The 26,253-nt window shown below is 42.6% G+C and overlaps 2 protein-coding genes across 8 annotated transcripts in view; one reads left to right on the top strand and one right to left on the bottom strand.

The window, feature by feature from the left end:
* The window catches only part of LOC118367632 (protein spire homolog 1-like), a 62,398-nt gene extending 39,963 nt beyond the window's left edge, over positions 1-22,435 (top strand). For 2 of the 6 annotated variants that reach the window (XM_052494528.1, XM_052494532.1), the window contains 10 exons: positions 2,684-2,813; positions 3,467-3,508; positions 5,295-5,342; positions 6,337-6,500; positions 9,515-9,614; positions 10,323-10,465; positions 18,220-18,357; positions 18,572-18,670; positions 18,795-19,234; positions 19,435-22,435. In XM_052494528.1, coding sequence (XP_052350488.1) covers positions 2,684-2,813; positions 3,467-3,508; positions 5,295-5,342; positions 6,337-6,500; positions 9,515-9,614; positions 10,323-10,465; positions 18,220-18,357; positions 18,572-18,670; positions 18,795-19,234; positions 19,435-19,696 — 1,566 coding nt within the window. In that variant the 3' untranslated portion in view covers positions 19,697-22,435. The remainder of the gene's footprint in view (positions 1-2,683; positions 2,814-3,466; positions 3,509-5,294; positions 5,343-6,336; positions 6,501-9,514; positions 9,615-10,322; positions 10,466-18,219; positions 18,358-18,571; positions 18,671-18,794; positions 19,235-19,434) is intronic. The other 4 variants (XR_008090524.1, XM_052494529.1, XM_052494530.1 and 1 more) reach the window with 4 other exon arrangements.
* A 262-nt stretch (positions 22,436-22,697) lies between these two features.
* Positions 22,698-25,816, bottom strand: LOC118367744 (uncharacterized). 2 transcript variants are annotated; one of them, XM_035751377.2, is made up of 4 exons: positions 25,459-25,816; positions 24,728-24,993; positions 24,021-24,167; positions 22,698-23,756 (listed from the first exon to the last, which is right to left on the bottom strand). In XM_035751377.2, exons 2-4 carry the CDS (start codon positions 24,954-24,956, stop codon positions 23,557-23,559), a joined length of 576 nt encoding a protein of 191 aa, XP_035607270.1. In that variant the 5' UTR covers positions 24,957-24,993; positions 25,459-25,816; the 3' UTR covers positions 22,698-23,556. The 2 variants fall into 2 exon arrangements, with proteins under 2 accessions (XP_035607270.1, XP_035607269.1); XM_035751376.2 differs by having other exon boundaries at positions 24,728-24,997; positions 25,459-25,815.
* Between the last annotated feature and the right edge of the window lie 437 nt (positions 25,817-26,253).

Below are 26,253 nucleotides of genomic sequence, written 5' to 3'. Positions count from 1 at the left end.
TACAGGTAGTTCAGGTTTTGGGGTTCTGGGGTATGATTATACTGATTGGAATGAGGGGTGATTAATAGATAATCAGATCATCTGCTACTGGAGCTGTACATCAATGCTCACTGCCCCAGCCTCACTGAGGTGCCTGCCTCAGTAATGAGAGGAGCGACAGTGAAATTAACAGTACAGTGACAGTGAAATTAACAGTACAGTGACTGTCATATTAACAGTACAGTGACAGTGAAATTAACGGTACAGTGATATTAACAGTACAGTGATATTAACAGTACAGTGACTGTGATATTAACGGTACAGTGATATTAACAGTACAGTGATATTAACAGTACAGTGATATTAACAGTGACAGTGATATTAACAGTGCAGTGACTGTGATATTAACAGTACAGTGACTGTGATATTAACAGTACAGTGACTGTGATATTAACAGTACAGTGACTGTGACATTAACGGTACAGTGACAGTGATATTAACAGTGACAGTGATATTAACAGTACAGTGACTGTGATATTAACAGTACAGTGACTGTGATATCAACGATACAGTGATATTAACAGTACAGTGACTGTGATATTAACAGTACAGTGACTGTGATATTAACAGTACAGTGACTGTGATATTAACAGTACAGTGACTGTGATATTAACAGTACAGTGACTGTGATATTAACGGTACAGTGACTGTGATATTAACGGTACAGTGACTGTGATATTAACAGTACAGTGACTGTGATATTAACAGTACAGTGACTGTGATATTAACAGTACAGTGACTGTGATATTAACAGTACAGTGACTGTGACATTAACGGTACAGTGACTGTGATATTAACGGTACAGTGACTGTGATATTAACAGTACAGTGACTGTGATATTAACAGTACAGTGACTGTGATATTAACGGTACAGTGACTGTGACATTAACGGTACAGTGACTGTGACATTAACGGTACAGTAACTGTGATATTAACGGTACAGTGACTGTGATATTAACAGTACAGTGACTATATTAACAGTACAGTGACTGTGACATTAACGGTACAGTGACTGTGACATTAACGTGACTACATTAACGGTAACTGTGATATTAACGGTACAGTGACTGTGACATTAACAGTACAGTGACAGTGATATTAACAGTACAGTGACTGTGATATTAACAGTACAGTGACTGTGACATTAACGGTACAGTGACTGTGACATTAACGGTACAGTGACAGTGATATTAACAGTACAGTGACTGTGATATTAACAGTACAGTGACTGTGATATTAACGGTACAGTGATATTAACAGTACAGTGACTGTGATATTAACTGTGACATTAACGTACAGTGACTGTGATATTAACGGTACAGTGACTGTGATATTAACGGTACAGTGACTGTGATATTAACAGTACAGTGACTGTGATATTAACGGTACAGTGACTGTGATATTAACGGTACAGTGACTGTGACATTAACGGTACAGTGACAGTGATATTAACAGTACAGTGACTGTGATATTAACAGTACAGTGACTGTGATATTAACGGTACAGTGATATTAACGGTACAGTGACTGTGATATTAACAGTACAGTGACTGTGATATTAACGGTACAGTGACTGTGATATTAACGGTACAGTGATATTAACAGTGACAGTGATATTAACGGTACAGTGACTGTGACATTAACGGTACAGTGACTGTGATATTAACAGTACAGTGACTGTGATATTAACAGTACAGTGACTGTGATATTAACAGTACAGTGACTGTGATATTAACGGTACAGTGATATTAACAGTGACAGTGACTGTGATATTAACAGTGACAGTGACTGTGATATTAACAGTGACAGTGACTGTGATATTAACAGTGACAGTGACTGTGATATTAACAGTGACAGTGACTGTGATATTAACGGTACAGTGATATTAACAGTGACAGTGACTGTGATATTAACAGTACAGTGACTGTGATATTAACAGTACAGTGACTGTGATATTAACAGTACAGTGACTGTGATATTAACGGTACAGTGATATTAACAGTGACAGTGATATTAACGGTACAGTGACTGTGATATTAACGGTACAGTGACAGTGATATTAACGGTACAGTGACTGTGATATTAACGGTACAGTGATATTAACAGTGACAGTGATATTAACAGTACAGTGATATTAACGGTACAGTGACAGTGATATTAACGGTACAGTGATATTAACAGTGACAGTGATATTAACAGTACAGTGACAGTGATATTAACAGTGCAGTGACTGTGATATTAACGGTACAGTGATATTAACAGTGACAGTGATATTAACAGTACAGTGACTGTGATATTAACGGTACAGTGATATTAACAGTGACAGTGATATTACTGCTACAGTGATATTAACGGTACAGTGATATTAACAGTACAGTGATATTAACAGTACAGTGATGTTAACAGTACAGTGACAGTGATATTAACAGTACAGTGACAGTGATATTAACAGTACAGTGACAGTGATATTAACAGTACAGTGACAGTGATATTAACGGTAAAGTGACAGTGCACTTAAGGTTTACTAGGCAGCGGCGAAAGGCCTGAAGTCCATAACTCTGATGCCCATAACTCAGTGTGAGTGCATGTATGTATCTGCGTGTGTGTGCATGTGTGTGTGTGTGTGCTTGCGTTTGTGTGTGTAGGCAGCAGCCAGGAAGCTGAAGCCCCAGCCCCAGGTTCCTCCCACCCTGCACGAGAGGATCCTGGATGAGATCAAATCTGAGAGGAAACTGAGACCTGTCTCTCCTGATGTGATCCGCAGGAGCAGGCTGGGTGAGTGACACTTCTCTATGTCTTTCTTTCTCTATCTCTCTCTCTAACACAAACACACACACACACACACACACACACACACACACACACACACACACACACACACACACACACACACACACACACACACACACACACACACACACACACACACACACACACTCATTGTGAGAAGTTGAAGTATGTTGTGATATGCACTTTCACGGGTGCTGGGCATTGGCATGAATGAAAGACACAAGGTGAATCATACTTTCTTTCGTTGGTTTGAACGATGTTTCCACCCAGCCAAGTTACTGTTCTTGGATGCCTGTGCTGTTTGGCGTTACAGCTCTGCTTGTAATACAGCTTAAACATACATCTTGTCTGGTGTTATGCTAAGTACCTGTATTGACTATAACCAAACCAAACCTTAGAATCGGATTTTATTGAGTTATTATGTTAATGATTTCTCACCATTGGCTATGCACTTTCTACTGACTACGTTCATCATTGTACATTTCCTAACATACAGTACTGTACTGCACTATGGACAGCTGCCAGACATGTCGGCAGATGATGTCTTTCTTCTTGCTAACTTAATATATATCTTTTGCCCGTATTCCTCCTACGGATAGCTTAATAACTCTGTAACACCATCATTGTTTCTCTTGCAGTAATTCGGCCTCTTAGCATGTCTCAAAGTTTTGACTTGTCAGGTAAAGATCTGTCCGGTTACCTGGCTGTTTCTTTACGTCTCTATCTATCGTGGTTGTTGTCCATCTGCCCAAGCTACAGCACGCATATTAATGCTCTCATCTCATGCTTCTTCATGCTTCCGTGGTGGTGTTGATGGTTGGCTTGGTTGGCTCTGCACCGCAGCAGTGTGCTCTCTGGTTGTGATGTCATGATGTCAGACGCTGGTCAGGATGAGAACTGTCAAGCGCAGAAGGGAGGTTGATGGCTTCCTTCACATCAGCAACTCCCTCTTAGACAACCTCAGCGTATATTTCAATCATTCTGAATCTTAGTTAAATTCTTAGGACACTTGTGTTTGAATCTCCACATGGAATGTGGAAGGGCTTAATGATCTACTCAGACTAAGCCCCGGGATAATGTCAAGTTAGATGTAGCCTTACATACCATAGACAGTTGTGAAAAAGACTCAAACAGGCCACCGTGTTTATTCGCTGCCTGTCACTACAGTACATCTCTGATATAAGGAACTATTTCTCGAGGGCACACTTGCGTCAAAAGCAGCTGTTTTTCTGCATCTCCACACAGCTGGTGCTCATTGTTCTCAGTCCCTCTGGGGAATTGTAAAACAGTATTTTCCTTTTCTAAATGCTTGAGTAATGCTCACTTCAAATTTTAAAAAATTCTGGGATGAGTTTAAACTAATTAGATCTTCCTACATTTTTCTCTAGTCTATTGTTGCACTTGGAATGAAACCTACAGTATGTTAAAAACATATTTGATATTGATAAAAGTCAGTAGCCTATAGTCAGTAGAGACAACATTGCTCCTCCCTGAATAATCTCCCACTGAATAATCTATGAATAGAATTCTGCATCTGGGCCTTTTTCTTTTCCATACTAAAATAAATCAGAGAAAGAGTTGCCTTAGCTAAAGAACTCCATTACTCAGAAATTCACATTACAAACAACCAAGACGTGCATAACTACCTTCCTCGGTTTTCTAGAAAATGACGGTCCTCCTCACACAAAGCAGTTGTTAATCTTGGAAAGTGAGTCTGCAGAATTTAATCAGAGGTGGGATCAGAGAGCAGCGTAGACAGGAGCTGTCTTCACACATACACACACGCACACATGCAGAACACGCACACACACCTGTCGGCTCCCAGCTTTATTCAACACAAAAAAGCACATTCTCACAAAGACATCAGTCTATCTCCAACATCGCCTGCATTGGTCATTTAGCACTTCTGATTAACTTACAGTATATGGCTGTTTTTAAAACAGATAAGAAGAGGATACCTTATGTTTGATAATGTTGTACTGCAGTGGTTACCCAAAGGTTAACTCTAGTGAGATAGATAGCCAATGAATTTACATTGGTGACACTGAAAATAATTTATAATAATCTACACTCTTACTCTTTTATGTGTCAACACTTCCTGTTGTGGGCAGGGTATCTGAACATTTACAAATCAGATTGTCTGTGCTTGACATTTCTCCCACTGATCCCAGGGACTTTCATCACATCGGAGGCAATTTATTGTTGTGAAGCTTTAATGTGTGTGTGTGTGTGTTATGTGTTTGTGTTTGTGCGTGTGTGCGTTTGTGAGTGTGTATGGGATGGTTGGCTATCTGAACTTCATTGCAGCTGGGTACTTATCCCCTTACTTTGTAGCCAGATTCTCCAATACCAATACTCACCGAGAGTGATAGAGTTCTGTAGTCAAATGACAGGCTATGTTTGGGGATAGGGATAAACCATTAGTACAATCTGTCCTATCATATTTAAGGAAGTGTTCCCTTTTAGGTGGAGGCATATACTACAGCACTCCACAGTTGATCCTTACACGTCAAGGTAAAGTATGTGGAGTGGTTTGGCTCTGTTTATGTGACTAGCAACTTGTGTGCTGCAACACATAATGTTAGCCCTGTTTCGTTTGTCTGCCTATTTGGCTGTATCCTAACACTACTGCTTATGCCTTGACTAAAATAGACTGAATTACAGAAACTAGTGCTTTACAATGTTTTTACTTTTGACTGACACTGAGCATAGTGCCACAAATGGTGGATGTTTAATCTGCTCTAGTTTAAACCTGGATCCTAGGACCAATCAGTCTTGTCCCAGGAAGGCAGGTTTAGAAGCTCCAGGACAGCAGTACAGGAGGAGGGCCTTGGCCTCCCACTGAGGTAATGAGGTTATATTTGAGACTTTTTCCAGAAGAGGTATTCACATTCTCTCCTTTTCACAGAGAGGGAGAGAAAGTGAGAGAGCGAGAGAAGGAGAGAGAAAGAAAGAGTGAGAGAGGGAGATGGAGAGAGAGAGAGAGCCTGGCAAGGCCTCAATGCATCCACAGATCAGATTGGCCTCTGCTACTGATTATCTGCTGTTTCCAGCACTCTCTTCTCCATCCCTTCCTCCGTCATCCCTCTCTCCCTATTTTATTTCTCTTTTTCTTGGGGGGAGAAGTTGTCAGTGAGGCTAGGAGGGAGGGAGTCAGCTAGGGTTAGGGTTTCATTTGAATCCTGCTCAGTCCAGGTCTTAAAGGGTAATGAAAGTAGAATCCATGTTGTGTGTGTAACACCAGGCTGCTTCTTCATCTCTCCTCAACTCATACTCCCTCCTCCCTACCGCTGGTGTGTTCCCCTCGGGTCTGTTCAGGACTGCAACGTTACTGAACACTAAAATAGAAATGTATCACATAGAATATATATGTTTGTCTGTCATGTGGAGCTGGTAATTCTGTTCCCAGCTCTATTCATGACATTTCTATCTGCAGCGTTCAGTATAGTTAGGGTATTTGAGCTGTCCTCTGTCTGATCAGTCTTCTTGTGATAACCTCTCTGTCCAGATGTGTCCAGCCCTGATGGCCGCAGGAAGACTACTAGCACCATGACCCTCAGCAGTCTGTCCAATGGGAGTCCAGGGACACCAGGGGGTGGAGCCCAGGCCTTATGTCAGAGGAAGAGGCTGAAAGCGCCTACTTTGTCAGAACTGGACAGCTCCGACTCTGACGTAAGTGTGTGTGTGTAAGTGTGTGTATGTGTTTGTGTTTCTGTGCTCGCATTGTATGTGTGTGTGTGTGTGTCTTCTGGTAGTTGACATCAGTATACAGTTGAAGTCAGAGGTTTACATACACTTAGGTTGGAGTCATTAAAACACATTTTTCAACCACTCCACAAATATCTTGTTGACAAACTATAGTTTTGGCAAGTCGTTTAGGACATCTACATTGTGCATGACACAAGTAATTTTTCCAAAAACTGTTTACAGACCGATTATTTCACTTATAATTCTCTGTATCACAATTGCAATGGGTCAGAAGTTTACATGCACTAAGTTTTCTCTGCCTTTAAACAGCTTGGAAAATTGCAGAAAATTATGTCATGGCTTTAGAAGCTTCTGTTAGGCTAATTGACATAGTTTGAGTCAATTGGAGGTGTACCTGTGGATGTATTTCAAGGCCTAACTTCAAACTCAGTGCCTCTTTGCTTGACATCATGGGAAATCAGCCAAGAACTCAGAAAAAAATTGTAGACCTCCACAAGTCTGGTTCATCCTTGGGAGCATTTCCAAATGCCTGAAGGTACCACGCTCATCTGTACAAACAATAGTAAGCAAGTATAAACACCATGGGACCATGCAGTCATCATACCACTCAGGAAGGAGACGTGTTCTGTCTCCAAGAGATGAACGTACTTTGGTGCGAAAGGTGCAAATCAATCCCAGAACAACAGCAAAAGACCTTGTGAAAATGCTGGAGGAAACAGGTACAAAAGACCATACTTTTTGGAGAAATGTCCTCGTCTGATGAAAAGAAAATAGAATTGTTTGGCCATAATGACCATCGTTACGTTTGGAGGAAAAAGGGGGATGCTTGCAAGCCGAAGAACACCATCCCAACCGTGAAGCATGAGGTAGGCAGCATCATGTTGTGGGGGTGCTTTGCTGCAGGAGGGACTGGTGCACTTCACAAAATAGATGGCATCATGAGATAGGAAAATTATGTGGATATATTGAAGCAACATCTCAAGACATCAGTCAGGAAGTTAAAACTTGGTCACAAATAGGTCTTCCAAATGGACAATGAACCCAAGCATACTGTCGTGATATGACATGCTATTCTATAAAATAATTTCTCCGTAATTAATATTACCTAATTGAGCTAATCATGTAAATGTAATTAACTGGAGAGTCGGGGCACCACAAAATAATTTTTATAGAGCTGTTATCTTCCGAATAAACTCTTAAAGACCTAGCAATATTTTACATCAATAGCAGTCAATATTAATCGTCATCATAATTCAGTCTCATCTGAAAGTTGTAAATTCTTGGTTATCTGCACGAACCCTGGCTAACAAGTTGAATCAGCAATACAAAATTGGGTTTAATTATTTATTTACTAAATACCTAACTAATCACACAGAATTACACATACACATAATTAAATCATAACTTGATTACAAATTATGTCATAAAGGAAAACGTCCCTAGCGGGAGGAACAGATATGACAGCTGGTTACACAAAAGAAAAAGGACTGGGTTTGAGTGAAATAGCGGGAAGACTGAGGAACAAAGGACGAAGCTGTGCATTCGTAAATACAGAATCTTATGCAGTCTAAATTACCGCCCGTTTGGAAAAGGAAAATGAAATAAATATTTACTCTGAGCTGCGCTTCGATAGGTTGGTGGTAGATGGAAGGCCGTGTTGCCCAACCGAGTCCTTTGTCCTTTGAAGAATGTCTCTGGTTGTCAACTGGACACGTTGTAGTAACGTTGTTGTGTGATAGACGGGATACTCTGTCTGTTCCTTCCTAACCCTCGTTTGCAGCGGCTGTTGCTAACTCAACGGCTAAAAGGTATCACTTCTGTAGTGAATAAGAGTTCAAAGTTCATACCATTCGCAACCAAAGCTCAAGCTCACGCTGATGTTGGCTTCGTTCTGTAGTTATTATCTGAACCATTCTGACATCGGACCGTTGTCCTCACTTCCTCGGAACAGCAGGTTATATTGTCGTCAAGGGCTTATATAGGAAGGGAGAGGAGGGAGTGTTTGAAAAGTTTTATAGCCCATGTCCCTTCACAGGGGCGGGTCACTGATTGAGCAGAGCCTTATGAAAACCCAAATCTCACATTTTAGAAGCTAAAATCACATTTCATCCCATCACGAATAATTTCATATTCAAACATTTAAATTAAACAACAATTCCATGTGAATCCGATAACTCTGTGTAGACTTTCCACTGTCATCTTATCATTGATGAGAATGTCTCAGATGACAACTGAACAGACATCATATTCATTAAGTACCACCACATATGTTCCATTGGTCGGATTACCAGAATATAGTTCATTTCCCCCCACCTTCTGATGTTCCCAGAATCTCTATGTTAACCAAGGGTTTTCCCAATGTAACATCAGTAGGGTAGAGAGAGGAAAAAGGGGGAAAGAGGTATTTATGACTGTCATAAACCTACCCCCAGGCCAACGTCATGACAATACTTCCAAAGTTGTGGCAAAATGGCTTAAGGACAACAAAGTCAAAGTATTGGAGTGGCCATCACAATGCCCTGACCGCAATCCTATAGAACATTTGTGGGCAGAACTGACAAAGCGTGTGTAAGCAATGAGCCTACAAACCTGACCCAGTTACAGGTCTCCTAGCTCTGCCAGGAGGAATGGGCTAAAATTCACCCAACTTATTGTGGAAAGCTTGTGGAAGGCTACCCGAAACGTTTGACCCATGTTAACGATTTAAAGGCAATGTTACCAAATACTAATTGAGTGTATGTAAACTTCTGACCCACTGGGAATGTGATGAAAGAAATAAAAGCTGAAATAAATAATTCTCTCTACTATTATTCTGACATTTCACATTCTTAAAATAAAATGGTGATCCTAACTTTTACTAGGATTAAATGTCAGGATTTATGAAAAACTGAGTTTAAATGCATTTGGCTAAGGTGTATGTAAACCTCCGACTTCAACTGTACAATCTACAGCATTGCTCTCTGTTGTTCCCCCTACAGGATGACATCACCATTGGGGGTCGAAGGTCAGCCAGTAGCTCCAGTGTCTCTACATCGGTGGTAGATGACACATCTCCAGAGTCTGTACTGGGCAGGAAGAGTGAGTTGACCAGAAGGCCAGAGTTAGGGTTGGGGTTAGGGTTCAACCAGGGTGTGGACATGAAGCTAGGGTTTATTTATTTTGTGGTATCCAATTGGTAGTTACAGTCTTGTCTCATCGCTGCAACTCTTGTACGGACTCGGGAGAGGCGAAAGTCGAGAGCCGTGCGTCTCCGAAACACAACCGAGCCAAGCCTCACTGCTTCTTGACACAATGCCCGCTTAACCTGGAAGCCAGCCTCACCAATTTGTTGGAGGATCACCTGGCGGCTGTGACAGCGTGCATTGCGCTCGGCCCGCCACAGGAGTCGCTAGTGCACGAAGGGACAAAAACATTCCTGCCGGCCAAACCAGGATGACGATGGGCCATTTGTGTGCCGCCCCATGGGTCTCCCCTTCGCGGCCGCCTGTGACAGAGCCTGGACTCAAACCAGGATCTCTAGTGGCACAGCTAACACTGGGATGCAGTGCCTTAGACCACTGCACCACTCGGGAGGCGATGAAGCTATTGTTAAGGTTATCATGGAGATCCTAGAATTCTATATGTAATTCTATGCTTTCACAGCTCTCAGCTGTTCACCTGACAGCTCTTCTATGCTGAGACTAATGCTGTCAAAGAGAGTGTTCTCAGTCAACTTAACTGGTAATATAAGGGTTACAGTACTATATAAAAGTATATCACACATATCCTCTCTCCCCCCACCCCCAGCTCCACCCATGTTCCTGCCCATCTCCTCAACCCCCCAGCCTGAGAGAAGGCAGGCCCCCCAGAGGAGACACTCCATTGAGAAGGAAACACCCACCAATGTACGGCAGTTCATACCCCCATCCAGACAGAGCTCCAAGTCTCTGGTGAGTAACAGAAGAGAACAAGGAAAAGAGAAGAGTTTATCAATCTGGAGAAAATGAGCACATTGGAGATTTTGGTTCCTGAATAGTGTGTCAGTTTGTCTTGTGTTCATCAGCCTCCTTCTTCTTTCTGTTCGGTGATGTAAGATGCTCCTAACACCCCACCTCCAATCCCCCCACCTCTTCTCCCCCACACACCCCTGGCCTCCCCCTCTTCATACACCTCTATAACCCCTGTCCTCACCCTCTTCCATTTACCTCTATAACCCCTGTCCTCCTCCTCTTCCATCCACCTCTATAACCCCTGTCCTCACCTCCTCCATACACCTCTATAACCCCTGTCCTCCCCCTTTTTCATACACCTCTATAACCCCTGTCCTCCCCCTCTTCCATACACCTCTATAACCCCTGTTCTCCCCATCCTCCATCCACCTCTATAACCCTTGTCCTTCTCAGGTCGGGAGGATAGCCCATCATCTGTTCCCCTGGACCCCCTCCTCCTCCACTCCCCTCCCTCCACCCTCCACCCCTTACGGAGCTCCTACCCTGTCGAGGTGTTTGTCTTGGGCATGGTGTGGTCTGCCCTGTCTGCTCTGTGCAGGGGAAGAAAGCCTGTCAAGGTTTGCCAGTCGCCCCTTATTTCCCTGCTGGCGCATCATAGTTCATCATCATCTCTTCTAATGCTTCCTGCTTTCCTAGAGACCCATCCCTCAGCCCAGGACTGTTGCTGTTTTCATAGAAAGCCCTTCAGTTAAGGTGTGATTGTCATTATGCATTTTGACAGTCAACAGCAGATGCGTCCCTCGCTGGAGCACCAATCATTTCCTCATACTCAGCTTTCCTCCATTTAACCATAGTTATAGTTGTTGTGCTTGCAAGCATCATGTAGCCTGGCGAGCCACTGCCAATTAAAACTATGCTCTAGATAAATTAAGTCCTTCATGTTGTGTACACTGTATATAACCTACTGTTGTTCAGTAGCAAGTATAAACTCCCTGTTTTTTGTTATTGTTGATACTCCCCAGGCTCTCCCCCTCCCTGCCTGTCTCTGGGCCAGAGACAATGCAGCCCACTGTATCTCTGTGTGTCATAAGATCAGCAGCAGGAGCCACAGCAGCATTAGAATCACAGTATATTAATAGTTATTCTGGGAATGAGAAACATTAGATGGGTACAATTTTCAAAAACTTTGAATAGAGACACATTATTGAGAAACATTATTGGAACAACACGAGGATGAGCAGTAATTGCAGCAGCAGCAATAGACCTGGGGTACTGTTGAATATACAGTTGAAGTCGGAAGTTTGCATACACAATTCCTGACATTTAATCCAAGTAAAGTTTCCCTGCCTTAGGTCAGTTAGGATCACCACTTTATTTTATGAATGTGAAATGTCAGAATAATAGTAGAGAGAATGATTTATTTATTTGTATTTTTATTTCTTTAATCACATTCCCAGTGGGTCAGAGTTTGCATACACTCAATTCGTTTTTGGGAGCATTGCCTTTAAATTGTTAACTTAGTTCAAACATTTCGGGTAGCCTTCCACAAGCTTCCCACAAAAAGTTGGGTGAATTTTGGCCCATTCCTCCTGACAGAGCTGGTGTAACTGAGTCAGGTTTGTGGGCCTCCTTGCTCGCACACACTTTTTCAGTTCTGCCCACAAATTTTCTATAGGATTGAGGTCAGGGCTTTGTGATGGCCACTCCAATACCTTGACTTTGTTGTCCTTAAGCCATTTTCCACAACTTTGGAAGTCATTGGGGTCATTGTCCATTTGGAAGATCCATTTGCGACCAAGCTTGAACTTCCTGACTGATGTCTTGAGATGTTGCTTCAATATATCCGCATAATTTCCCTACCTCATGATGCCATCTATTTTGTGAAGTGCACCAGTCCCTCCTGCAGCAAAGCACCCCCGCAACATGGTGCTGCCTCCCCCGTACTTCACGGTTGGGATGATGTTCTTCGGCTTGCACGCCTCCCCCTTTTTCCTCCAAACATAACGATGGTCATTATGGCCAAACAGTTCTATTTTTGGTTCATCAGACCAGAGGACATTTCTCCAAAAAGTACGATCTTTGTCCCCATGTGCAGTTGTAAACCGTAGTCTGGCTTTTTTATTGCGTTTTTTGAGCAGTTGCTTCTTCCTTGCTGAGCGGCCTTTCAGGTCATGTCGATATAGGATTCGTTTTACTGTAGATATAGATAATTTTGTACCTGTTTCCACCAGAATCTTCACATGGTCCTTTGCTTTTGTTCCCAAGGATGATTCAGAAGTGTGGCTGATTTCTTTTGATTTTCCCATGATGTCAAGCAAAGAGGTACTGAGTTTGAAGGTAGGCCTTGAAATACATTCACAGGTACATCTCCAATTGACTCAAATTATGTCAATTAGCCTGTCAGAAGCTTCTAAAGCCATGACATAATTTTCTTTCAACTTAGTGTATGTAAAAATCTGATCCACTGGAATTGTGATACACTGAATTTCAGTGAAATAATCTGTCTGTAAACAATTGTTGGAAAAATTACTTGTGTCATGTATGAAGTAGATGTCCTAACCGACTTGCCAAAACTATAGTTTGTTAACAAGAAATTTGTGGAGTGGTTGTAAAACGAGTTTTAATGACTCCAACCTAAGTGTATGTAAACTTCCAACTTCAACTGTAGCATCTCCGTGGTCTCACCGCAGGCATATTTATTGAAGTCAGAAACAGGCAGAAAGAAGCAGAAAACCAACCACAACCCCAGCTACAGAGCAGAGGGGCCTTGTCTATTTTTAGGCTGTCAAGACCTTTAAGTGAATCAGAACTAAGTAGAGGATTTAAGATGGCGCCGTAGAGGGCCTCCCGGGTGGCGCATTGGTCTAGGGCACGGCATTGCAGCGCTAGCTGTGCCACCAGAGACTCTGGGTTTGCGCACAGGCTCTGTCGCAGCCGGCCGCGACCGGGAGGTCCGTGGGGCGACGCACAATTGGCCTAGCGTCGCCCAGGTTACGGAGGGTTTGGCCGGGAGGGATATCCCTGTCTCATCGCGCACCAGCGACTCCTGTGGCGGGCCGGGCGCAGTGCACGCCAACCAAGGTAGCCGGGTGCACGGTGTCTCCTCCGACACATTGGTGCGGCTGGCTTCCGGGTTGGAGGCTCGCTGTGTTAAGAAGCAGTGCGGCTTGGTTGGGTTGTGTTTTGGAGGATGCATGGCTTTCGACCTTCGTCTCTCCCGAGCCCGTACGGGAGTTGTAGAGATGAGACAAGATAGTAATTACTAACAATTGGATACCACGCAATTGGGGAGAAAAAGGGGGTAAAATAAAAAATACATTTAAAAAAGATGTCGCCGGAGAAGAAGGCAGATGTTTTACGTGCCCCCAACTGATTGTATTTTTTTGTTTGTTTATCTGCGTTGTTTGTAACTTATTTTTTTACTCTTTTTGTACATAATGTTGCCGCTACCATCTCTTATGACCGAAAATAACTTCTAGACATCAGGACTGCGATTACTCACCATGGACTAGCAGAATCATTTTTCTTCTTTCACAACTCTGACGAGCCCGAGGCGGAGGATTTATGGCTCCCTCAGGACAGGCCCTGACCCCAGTGATCTGCGTGAAGATCTGCGTGGCAGTATTTTTGTAAACAACAGCTGGTGCACGATATCTAAGGAAGTCTCAAGCTATTGCTCGCCTGAGGTAGAGTTTTTCAGAATTATTCAAGCGAATTCTACATTAAAAATTCTAACTTATTTGATATATGGAGTATCTCGAACCCTACGGGTAGGGAATACTCCTTTTACTCTTATGTTCACAATGTTTATTGTGAGGTTGAATCCTCAGCTCCTCACAGAACCAGGCTGCCAGGAGTAGGCAAAACAGAGGAAAATTGGTAGAACTGGAGGGACAAATTCACCTACTGGATAGGGAGAATGCTAACCATCCATCTATGGAGAAACATTAAAAGATTACCTCTTTAAAAGTTGTATAACAAGATTCTCTCAGCTAAAATTGCTAAATCTTTTCTATATGCCAAGCAAAAATATTTGGAGTTTGGTGACCAACCACACAAATCACTCGCCAGACAACTTCGAAAAAATGTGAATGACCGAATGATTCACAAAGTTAAATATGCATCTCGGGAATTACTCTCTTCCCCCAAAGACATCAATGACAGATTCTGTCAGTTTTATGAGACTCTATATGTAACAGTATAATTTTAAACCGTCCCCTCGCCCATACCCGGGCGCGAACCAGGGACCTTCTGCACACATCAACAACAGTCACCCACGAAGCATCGTTACCCATCGCTCCACAAAAGCCGCGGCCCTTGCAGAGCAAGGGGAACTACCACTTCAAGGTCTCAGAGCAAGTGACGTAACCGATTGAAACGCTATTTAGCAGACACTGCTAAAAAGCTAATGACCGTTTCACATCCGTTAAATATGCACCCCCTTTTGACCTTCCTCCTTTTCCGCAGCAACCAGTAATCCGGGTCAACAGCATCAATGTAACAGTATAATTTTAAACCGTCCCTCGCCCATACCCGGGCGCGAACCAGGGACCTTCTGCACACATCAACAACAGTCACCCTCGAAGCATCGTTACCCATCGCTCCACAAAAGCCGCGGCCCTTGCAGAGCAAGGGGAACTACCACTTCAAGGTCTCAGAGCAAGTGACGTAACCGATTGAAACGCTATTTAGCAGACACTGCTAACTAAGCTAGCCGTTTCACATCCGTTACATATATACATCTAAAGCGGATCCTAACCCCTTAATTATGCCAAACTTTTTGGCGCGCAATCGGGAGGGAGGGGGATAGGGGGGAAGAAGGGGGGGGGGGCGGACATCTACCCTCTTTCTTTCTACATGTCCTTGTTCTGTTTGTCGTGTTTTGTATTATTTGTTTTGTACCCAGAACTCTGGGTCTTGTTGTTCCTGTCTGCTCTTTGATGTTTAGATAAGAATTGTGTACTTGTCTTTCATACCTATACACCCTTCTTGTGTGTGTTCAATAAAAAATATTTGAACAGAGTTTCTCATAATAAGCTGCAGACCACATTACCTACAGAGAGCGTTTTCATCTATATTCTTTGTAGCTGTTTACATACCACCACAGTCAGAGGCTGGAACTATGATAGCATTGAATGAGCTGTATTCCACCATAAGCAAACAAGAAAACGCTCACCCAGAGGCGGCGCTCCTAGTAGCCGGGGACTTTAATGTAGGGAAACTTAAATCAGTTTTACCAAATTTCTTTCAGCATGTTAAATATGCAACCAGAGGGAAAAGAACTCTGGACCACCTATACTCCACACACAGAGATGCAAACAAAGCTCTCCTTCCCCTTCCATTTGGCAATCTGACCATAATTCCATCCTTCTGATTCCTGCTTACAACCAAAAATTAAAGCAGGAAGCACCAGTGACTTGATCAATAAAAAAGTGGTCAGATGAAGCAGATGCTAAGCTACAGGACTGTTTTGCTAGCACAGACTGGAATAGGTTCCCAGGATTCCTCCAATGGCATTGAGGAGTACACCACATCTGTCCAGTGACTGTACGTACATACCCCAACCAGAAGCCATGGATTACAGGCAGCATCCGCACTGAGCTAAAGGCTAGAGCTGCCGCTTTCATGGAGCGGGACTTTAACCCAGAAAGTTTTGTAAGAAATCCCGCTATGCTCTCCGACGAACCATCAAACAGGCAAAGTGTCAATACAGGACTAAGATCGAGTTGTACTACACAGGCTCTGATGCTCGTCGGATGTGGCAGGGCCTGCAAACCATTACAGACTACAAAGGGAAGCACAACCGAGAGCTGCCCGGCGACACAAGTCTACCAGACGAGCTAAACTTCTTCTATGCTTGCTTTGAGGCAAATAATACTGAAATATGCATGAGAGCACCAGCTGTACCGGAAGTCGGTGTGATCACGCTCTCTGCAGCCGATGTGAGTAAGACTTTTAGACTGTTCAACATGCACAAGGCCAGACGGATTACCAGGACGTGTACTGCGAGCATGCACCGACCAACTAGCAAGTGTCTTCACTGACTCTCCCTGTCAGAGTCTGTAATACCAACACGTTTTAAGCAGACCACCATAGTGCCTGTGCCCAAAACCACTAAGGTAATCTGCCTAAATGACTACCGACCCGTAGCACTCACTTCTGTAGCCATGAAGTGCTTTGAAAGGCTGGTCATGGCTCACATCAACACCATCATCCCAGAAACCCTAGACCCACTCCAATTTGCATACCACCCCAACAGATCCACAGATGATGCAGTCTCTATTGCACTCCACACTGCCCTGTCCCACCTGGACAAAAGGAACACCTACGTGAGAATGCTATTCATTGACTACAGCTCAGCGTTCAACACCATAGTGCCCTCAAAGCTCATCAATATTCTAAGGACCCAGGGACTAAACACCTCCCTCTGCAACTGGATCCTGGACTTCCCGACTGGCCGCACCCAGGTGGTAAGGGTAGGTAACAACACATTCACCACGCTGATCCTCAACACAGGGGTCCCTCAGGGGTGCGTGCTCAGCCCCCTCCTGTACTCCCTGTTCACTCATGACAGCACGGCCAGGCACGACTCCAACACCATCATTAAATTTGCTGATGACACAACAGTGGTAGGCCTGATCACCAACAACGACGAGACAGCCTATAGGGAGGAGATCAGAGACCTGGCCGTGTGTTGCCAGGACAACAACCTCTCCCTCAATGTGGACTACAGGAAAAAGAGGACCAAGCACGGCCCCATTCTCATCAACAGGGCTGCAGTGGAGCAGGTTGAGAGCTTCAAGTTCCTTGGTGTCCACATCGCCAACAAACTAACATGGTCCAAGCACACCATGACAGTCGTGAAGCGGGCACAACAAAACCTATTCCCCCTCAGGAGACTGAAAAGATTTGGCATGGATCCTCAGATCCTCAAAAGGTTCTACAGCTGCACCATCGAGAGCATCCTGACTGGTTGCATCACTGCCTGGTATGGCAACTGCTCAGCCATACCAGGCAGTGATGCAACCAGTCAGGATGCTCTCGATGTTGCAGCTGTAGAACCATTTGAGGATCTGAGGACCCATGCCAGAGGGTAGTGTGAACGGCCCAGTACATCACTGGGGCCAAGCTTCCTCCCATCCAAGACTCCAGCCACCCTAGTCATAGATTGTTCCCTCTGCTACCACACGGCAAGCGGTACCGGAGCACAAAGTTCGGGTCCAAGAGGCTTCTAAACAGCTTCTACCCCCAAGCCATAAGACTCCTGAACATCTAGTCAAATGTCTACCCAGACTATTCGCATTGCCCCCCTACACACCACTGCCACTCTCTGTTGTCATCTATTCATAGTCACTTGAATTAACTCTACCTACATGTACATACTACCTTACTAACCGGTGCCCCCGCACATTGACTCTGTACTGGCACCCCCTGTATATAATGATATGTAATTTTTTACTGCTGGTTTTGGATTTGATTCATTTGATTTGATTTCTAGAATTTTCAGGAATATTGACATTATTTGTCATCACTCAAGTTGTTTACCCGTACCTTGCCCTTTGTGCTTTGTTTGTCCCCTCATCTTGCCAAGATACTTTTTTTGTCCAAACTAGTCTGAACTCGGACAGAGTGCACCGAGAGGTGCTGGTGTGTGTGGACTGAATGGTAACAAGGGCAGTTAGTGTGGTTGTCATAGTAACCCGGCTGGTACTCTGTGTGTGTGTGTGTGTGTGTGTGTGTGTGTGTGTTTTCAGGAGGAGTTCTGTTTCCCAGTAGAGTGCTTGTCCCTGACGGTGGAAGAGGTGATGCACATCAGACAGGTGCTGGTCAAAGCAGACCTGGAGAAGTTCCAACAGTATAAGGACGTGTACAACGCTATGAAGAAGGGAAAGGTCCGTTTACCGCTGGTCATTTACACCCAGCTGAAGTACAAGTCTCTCGGATTAAACATCACAGTACCTATTGTTGGGAAAAATCATCTTACACGTTCCTTTCAAAATCTTTGTGCTCACTGGATTTGATCACACACTGTTTTTTGAATGATTTGATTGCTTTTGTCTTAAACCTTTAAACTTAAACCTTATCTGAATTAATTATTTGTTACAGCTTTGCTTCTGTTGCCGATCCAAAAGGTTTTCCTTGTTCACCTGGTCCTACACCTGCCAGTTCTGCAAAAGGCCTGTGTGTTCACAGTGCTGTCAAAAAGTATGTCATATCTATTCTCCCACACTGATAGAAAGTCAGCCCATAATATTGACAGTCCTATACTGTACCTCCAGTGTCTTTATGAGTGTGTTCATACTCTGCTCTATGTCTGTCTCTCTGTCAGATGAGGCTGCCCTCCAAGCCCTATGCCAACCTGCCCATATATTCCCTGGGCTCTACCACCACTCTACCCAGGGACCGGCTAGCAGCCCTGGGGAAAGCTGCCAGTATAGCTGGTCCATCAGCCACCCCAACAGCAGCAGCAATTTCAGCAGGAAAAGGAAAAGCAACAGTTAAAGCAGCAGCCTCAGCAGCAGCAGCAGGACCAAGCAGAGCAGCAGCAGCAGGACCAAGCAGAGCAGCAGCAGCAGCAGGACCAAGCAGAGCAGCAGCAGCAGCAGGACCAAGCAGAGCAGCAGCAGCAGTAGGACCAAGCAGAGCAGCAGCAGCAGGACCAAGCAGAGCAGCAGCAGCAGCAGGACCAAGCAGAGCAGCAGCAGCCCCCAAGCCTGAGAAACCCTCTACCAGCCACCACCACCTCAGCCTTCAGAAGACCATGTCCAAGTAGACACCCCTCTACCTCTTCTCAAGATCATAACTCTTTTTTAAATTTGCCCCTGTCTTAGATTTTCAAGACTTATTCTCAATTGAAGTTATGTTCTATTTTAAACGCAACTGGAGCCGACTGAGCCCAGTGAGGGACAGGGGCAGTACCTCCTCTGTTACACAACTTAGTGTTAACCTCTCCTCTCTCCCTCTCTCAGGTTGTCTAAACACAGTAGTCTGGAGAAGTCCCAGTCCCGTGATGAGGTGGAGCTCCCAGCGGAGCTGACGGAGGACTGGAGCACCATGGAAGTGTGCGTGGACTGCAAGAATTTCATCCACGACATCATCTCCTCCAGCAAGCACAGCCTCTCCCTGGCCACCAAGCGGGCGCGCTTAAAACGCAAGACCCAGTCCTTCTACATGTCGTCCCCCAAAGGAGCTGATTACCGACCCTCGGAAAGAACAATCAATGAGGTCTAGACTCTCCCCTCGTCCTTGTCTACCTTCTCCACGGTCTTCTAGCTGCTCCCAGAACTTATGGCACAATACAGAACTCTGACTGACTGGGTTTTGATCTGGATGACTGTGCTGCGATCCGACCTATACCAGTAGACGTGTCTAGTTTAGTCTGTCTGTCGATGCTGTCAGAGCGGGCTGTGGACCTTTACTTTTCCTTGGAGGAATGTGGACTGTGTAGTCAGTGCTGGTTGCCATGTCCTCTGATCGTCACATACAGTACCAGTACTTTCAGACAAAAGGATACTAGTCCATTTTTATACAATATTTTGTTCAGTAATGTAAATGTTCCCGTAATGTTCTGCCATAGAGAGGTGGTTAAGGACACTGAATGATCAAATGTAAAGTATGAGGTAGTGTAAAGATTCAAAGCGGTATGGCCTCAGTCACCCCCTATACTGTGGTAGGAGCTACTCGCCCACAGAAAAATCAATGAGCACAAGGCAAAATAACGGTCCATGTTTGAGTTCCTCAGGCTGTACTATTCTACCGTAAGAGAGTAGGTGTGATGCTAACAACACAAGTTCCATACCGAGAGCTGTGAACACCTTAAAGTGGAGACAATATGAGTTAAAAGCAACAAACGATTGGACGATGACTTAAAAATATATGGAACTGTAGATGTTTTTACAAGTTAGCATTTTCTATGGTATGGTATACATGTGTACATATGGTTTGGCTTAGAGTCCGGTGGTTTGTGATGAAAAGTTGTCTCCCCTTTTTACTCTTCTTAACATGTTCAGGTTATTTTTAGCTGACGGTACAATAATGAGTTATGCTCATTGATGTTCTCTGGGTTCTGAGCGGTCTTGATGAAGCATCATTTTTACCATAAAGAATAACAGGTAAACAAACAGCGTGTCAGTTTGCTCAAAGTTGGATCATACCCATGAAGGTATCCCAAACCTCTCACCTGTCTCTCCTTAGGCGTAGGGTCTACAGGACTGTCAGGTGTCAGCTTTAGTGCCAAAAGGATTCCCTTCTGTCTAAACCATAATATAAAACCCAAATAAGTATTTTTCTCTGGTGTAAATATTCATTGACCTTGCTATAGATAGCCATCGCAGCCCCCGATTAGAGCATGCTTCTGCAAAAGACGTCAGACTACTGAATATACTAATAGAAATAGAAATAGAATGGTTATTAGTATGTTGCCAACTACCATTGTTGCATATTATTATGGGATATTAGAATCCCGTTGTCTTAACCTTTGTCATCTTCAATTTAGACCCATGCCAGGAAGTAAAAGCAGGATGTGTACCCTTCATTCTGTGCTGTGATGTTTTGTTGATTCAACTCAACTGACATTACTAAATATGTTGCATTGCATGAGCCACATCAGTTAGCATCATTTGAATGAACAGTCTTCATTACCATGGCAATCCAGCATCAGTTGATAGAGCATTCCAAATAACCATGGAAATGATTGCATTGCAATACCATGGAGCCATTGTGTACAGTGTACAGATGAGTTTACCCGTCAAATGTCCAGGGTTAGAGCTTCCAACCCTGTTCTATTCATTCTATTTCTATGATATGAACACTGACATGATGAAGGAACAATATTAACACAGTATTTGTCACTGGTAGTTGAACACGCGTGATATCATTGAGCAGGTACAGTAAGTGTGCTAGATAATCATGACAAAATCAGACACAAACAGTAGGAATCACTTTTTGTTAATATTTTATATAGCCTGTGCCCCCAAAAAGAATCTAGTCTGTTACAGTAACAAGCATGCGCCCCCAGAAATATATTCATATTTTGTGAAGGAAATCTATACCTACTGTTATGTTGATTTGACTCATTGATGTAAGTTTGACATGGCTTTTTCTTTGGTTTTGAATGGAATATTTCATATTGTGCAGATAAACACCAATGTTCAATAACAGTACAACAATACATGAAATGATCTCAAATGGTCTTTCTTTGCTTTACAATAGTTATGGTATGATTTAACATGCTTAAAACCACCCTCTGTTTTATTGTATAGGCAGCAAAGAATGGTATTACACGCTACTCTCATGTTCGACTCAAAGCCTCAAAATGATGCCTTCGTGAATTTGTATATCAGTTGTGTGTGACTGTGGTGTGTCTTAACCATACAGTTTGTCTCTAAACCAGAAGCAGAAGCACATTTCGGGAGCCAGGAATCAGGATGTATGTATATTAAAATGTCTATTACAAATCAAGTCTTGTTCCTTATATTTCTGCCTTCTTCTCTCATCATTAACATATTATTGTTGTGACAGATTGAATCCACAGCGAGTCAGCATACTGTATGTAAATATTATTTATAGTAATGTCCGTCCATAGAGCAGGTCTGTGTTTCCTTGACAACTTACATCACAACTAAAATCATTTAGACTTGGGGCTATTAACTTAGCCTAGATCCAAACTAAATTGCTCTGTTTGGTAAAGTGAAACAGAACTATTCAGGTGGGATCCAGGCTACTATTAACTAGCTTAGAGATTGTTTATCACAAAACAAGTCATTGCAGGACAGAATATGGACTACAGTAAGTAGAGGTGATCTACTGTGTGGTACATAAAAGAAAGGCCCATATGTGACAGCAACATGCATGTACTACTGTGTAGCTTGTATCTTTAATCTGTTTAAACCTTCCAGATGTAACTCCCTCCCAGAGAGCTCAAGAAATTATGACAAAGAATAATAAAAATGTAATGCAATACCTTTATAATGTTGTATGGATATTTCATTAGGTAACATGCCAGCTTTTCAAGCCAAAAATTATATTGAGAAGCAAAAAAATATTGTTCATTGACAGATAAAACAATAACAATTTCTGTACCTTATAATAAACTTTTTTTTTCTAAAGAAATAACCTATTTCAACAAATGTTGATAACTTAGTAGAACAGTGAATATGTACAGTATCATTTTCAGTAAAGATAATTCAGTATGCCCTAACACATGCATTCAAATTAAGAAATTACTAATACATTCAAAGTAAAACAGCACCTTTTTATTTGTTACAGCATTAAATACTTAAAATAAATGAAATGCACTTTATCTATAGCAGTGGTCAGTGCAGTCATTATACATTGGGTTCACAGAACGTAATGTATGTACTGTATGATTCAATACTTACTCCATAAGTCCACGGACCAAAAATATGGTTCATTCTTTGATTATGTAGGGTTAAGTTATACTATCCAAACAATACACAGCTATTTACAATACATATACATTCCCCAGAAATCAAGTTCATCAACACAGCAAGGAACATTACAATTTAACCAATTGCCATACATTTTGTCCCCATATCACTTATGGGGATTGAGAGCCACGGTCGCCCGTGGTGCAGTCGCTTGCTCAAGGGCACAACAGCAGGAGATGGCATCGAGGATAGAAGAGCCATATATGTATGACTCTGTAGGATACTGATGCAGTGCCACACAACAACTAGTGTAGACATTAAAGGTTAGGCATTAACTCCACATTTTTAAGGTTAAAGTTAATTTAGGCTTTAACTCTGAGATCTTAAGGTGAGGCATTAACTCTAAATGGTTAAGGTAAGTGTTAAGGTTTGGGATCGGCTTAAAACAAACATCTCAAAAACAACTTTCTATCACCTGATTTGAACATGTAACATTTGGCTCCAGAGGCAGGTAGCCGGGCAGTTAAGAGCGTTGGGCCAGTAACTGAAAGGCTCGTAACACTAATTGCTCCTGTAAGTCACTCTGGATAAAAGAGTCTGCTAAATGACTTAAATGCAAACTAGTTGGTGGTGTATGAGGGGAGTTTCCCCAATACAATGTAAACCACATTGAGCATCTGGAAAAGCACTACACAAATCCAATCAGTTACTTTCATTAATGAGTTCTTCTTCTTCCCCGTCTTCCTCTTCCGGTGTGTCTTCAGCCTGCAGGTTGTTGTTGTCCCCGATGATGACATACTGCAGTTGGGACCCGTAGACCTGGACACTCCTCTGGAGCTCTGGATCTGGACAGGCCTGTACTGCTCTCTGGTGATCACTGGTGACGTTGCCTCCCATTGTCTCTGCAATAGAGTCATCAATGGAATGCAGTACAGTACATGAAAGTTATGAATCTAATGGCTTCTTTGAACTCAGTAAAGAAAGGTAAAGTGAAGGGTAAATTTAAATGCTTAATAAGGTCCGAGCGCCAATGGTGCAGGTCAAAAAGAGAAGTGAATTATTATAATAAAAATATGTACATATGCGCTTGTATCTGTGAATGTGCTTGAATCTTATATCACACTATTTTAAATATAAGAAATGATGAGAATTTGACTGTAACTTACCATGCCTAGCATCCTCTGAACCCATGCTCTGAGGTTGTTGTATACACGTTGTCACTCCTTGAAAGTTGCCATCTCCAATGATGCAGTTACTCAAATTGGAATGGCTGATGTTGATGACGTAGGTTGGGGCAGTGTTGGTCCTCCTCTCTGTTGTTTGGGGTGTGAGAAAAAAGGGAAGAGGTTGAAAAATGGGAAATTGTTGTTGACAATAGTATCCCGGTGATTCCCGTTGCGTCATGATGATGACATACTGTAAAAACCTCTATGAGCTTTAGTTTTGGACATGTGGAGAAACCATTTAGATTTAAGCCTACACTTTATCTTAAAAAGAAATGGAGGAATGGAACATTCTTGGGCCTCACCTGCATCGGACACCAAATGGTGCTAGGTTTCCAGTGCTTCCAAAAGGTAAAGTGGGGTAGAATGTGGCTTACCATATACATAACATATAACATACTACAAAGAAAACGTGCTGCAATATAGGCCAAGTTAGCCTACCTCTCTAAATGTCACATAACATTATTTTAATTTTTCATTTGATTGAACCTTTATTTACTTTAGAATCACAAAATCACCGTAAGCCTAGACTAATCATAACCATATTTAAATGTTGATGAAAACGACATGAAAACTATAGACATGTAGGCCAAAGTAATTTACTTGCAATTAATCAAATGAAAAAAATGTACACTTTTGAAGAGACTTACCTGGGAGGCAGGTGACTCTTTCGAACTGTGGTGGGCACTGGCAACACTTTTCTAGTGAGTCGAAAAAGAGCAGACAGGCGTTGCGACCTTTCTTCAGCACAACCTGGAGCAGTTTGGCAGCCTTCTCCATGTCTGTTCTCTGGGACCAGATCACCTGGCTCTCATACTCTGTGATGGTCCTGGAGCTCAACAAGTACACGCACAGCCTTTCCACTGCACCGCATGACATAGATTTGCTAAGAGCGTGTAAATGAAGTTGCAAGCTCCTTTCTTGGATGAGAGAGCATTAAAAAATAACAGAAATATTTCAGTGTTGTTATAACATGATAATAATACGGCATTTGCTTAATTCATGCAAAATAAAATATGATGGAAAGATGAAAGAAGTGTAGTGTAGGCTAATGCAAAAATATCACTTTCACACCGACCCTGTTATTCTCACGGGTTATTCCCCATCTAAACCACTTTCTGACTGTAAACATAACGTCATCTCGTGCCTGCCTGCCCTACATTCCATTACATTTTAGATCTTAACATTAATTAACACCTAACTGTATAGTTTATAGTGTAGGCCTAAATACAGAGTTTTCTTGTTTTTCATCAATTGCTTCCATACATATCATAGGCCTATCACTTTTTATTTAGATCAGACCCATTGTAATCTCGGTTAACACAGAACTAAAATAGTTAATTGTCAATCCACGAAAAATTTGAAGAAAGTGATTTCTTACCAGGTAAAATCTCGCGTTGTTCGTTACATAGTAACATAATTGTTAATTTGACAGAACGATATAGGCTACATTACAACAGTGCATAACTTTGTGTATATCATTTCGACTGAGAATGAGAAATGGGCTGCAATCGGTTGTCGGTCATTTTTATAGGCTGCGGTAGCAAAATTTAAAATAAATAAAAGTCCCTAATGGTGGGGGCATGCGCAGACTGTTTAGGGAGTTTCCATTCGCTTCAACCCTCATAATAAATTCACCAACTGCGCTTGTGTTGTCAAGAAAAACAGAATAACACATAACAAGAATTGCAGCAAACTGGCCATGATATAAAGTATTGTTAACGTTATAAATGCATTTGAATTATTCGAATCTTATAGCATAGCTGGAGTATCCTATGCTTAAACCAATAATTGCAAAAGCCATTTGAGCAGCACTGAAGGTTTATCACCACAGTACATTTGGTTTCCGTTTGTATATTGGTTTGATATTCAGAGGTCAATACCTCATAGATAGAAGGTCCTAGGATGATTCAGGTGATATATCTAGAATCAGATGAGGATAAGGATCAATGTACAGATTTCCACCCCTTTCATTTCCTTTGGAGAAACAGTTACTTTATGTTGGTTTCAATAGGGATATTATGCAATCGCTGCTGAGGGACCATCTTAAAAGTGCAATTAGCTGTACCTGGTGTTTACAGAAAAAGATCTTTGATAGAGCTTTGATAAGAGAGGTGAAGGAACTCATCACCATAGTCTGTAGATCTGTAGCTCGTATGGATAGGAAGGTATTGAA

The sequence above is a fragment of the Oncorhynchus keta genome, chromosome 34, assembly GCF_023373465.1.
Source record: "Oncorhynchus keta strain PuntledgeMale-10-30-2019 chromosome 34, Oket_V2, whole genome shotgun sequence".
NCBI lineage: Eukaryota > Metazoa > Chordata > Actinopteri > Salmoniformes > Salmonidae > Oncorhynchus > Oncorhynchus keta.
Note: the sequence above shows the minus strand (reverse complement) of the source record. Positions and strands in the feature narration are given on the sequence as shown.

Bases quoted from the DNA above. Each gene is read 5' to 3' on its own strand.
- LOC118367744 (XM_035751376.2), bottom strand. From the start codon at position 25,495: ATGTTACTATGTAACGAACAACGCGAGATTTTACCTG. The intron at 24,168-24,727 runs GTAAGTCTCTTC...CCCAAACAACAG, and splicing joins AAGAGTCACCTGCCTCCCAG to AGAGGAGGACCAACACTGCC. The intron at 23,757-24,020 runs GTAAGTTACAGT...ACTCTATTGCAG, and splicing joins TTCAGAGGATGCTAGGCATG to AGACAATGGGAGGCAACGTC.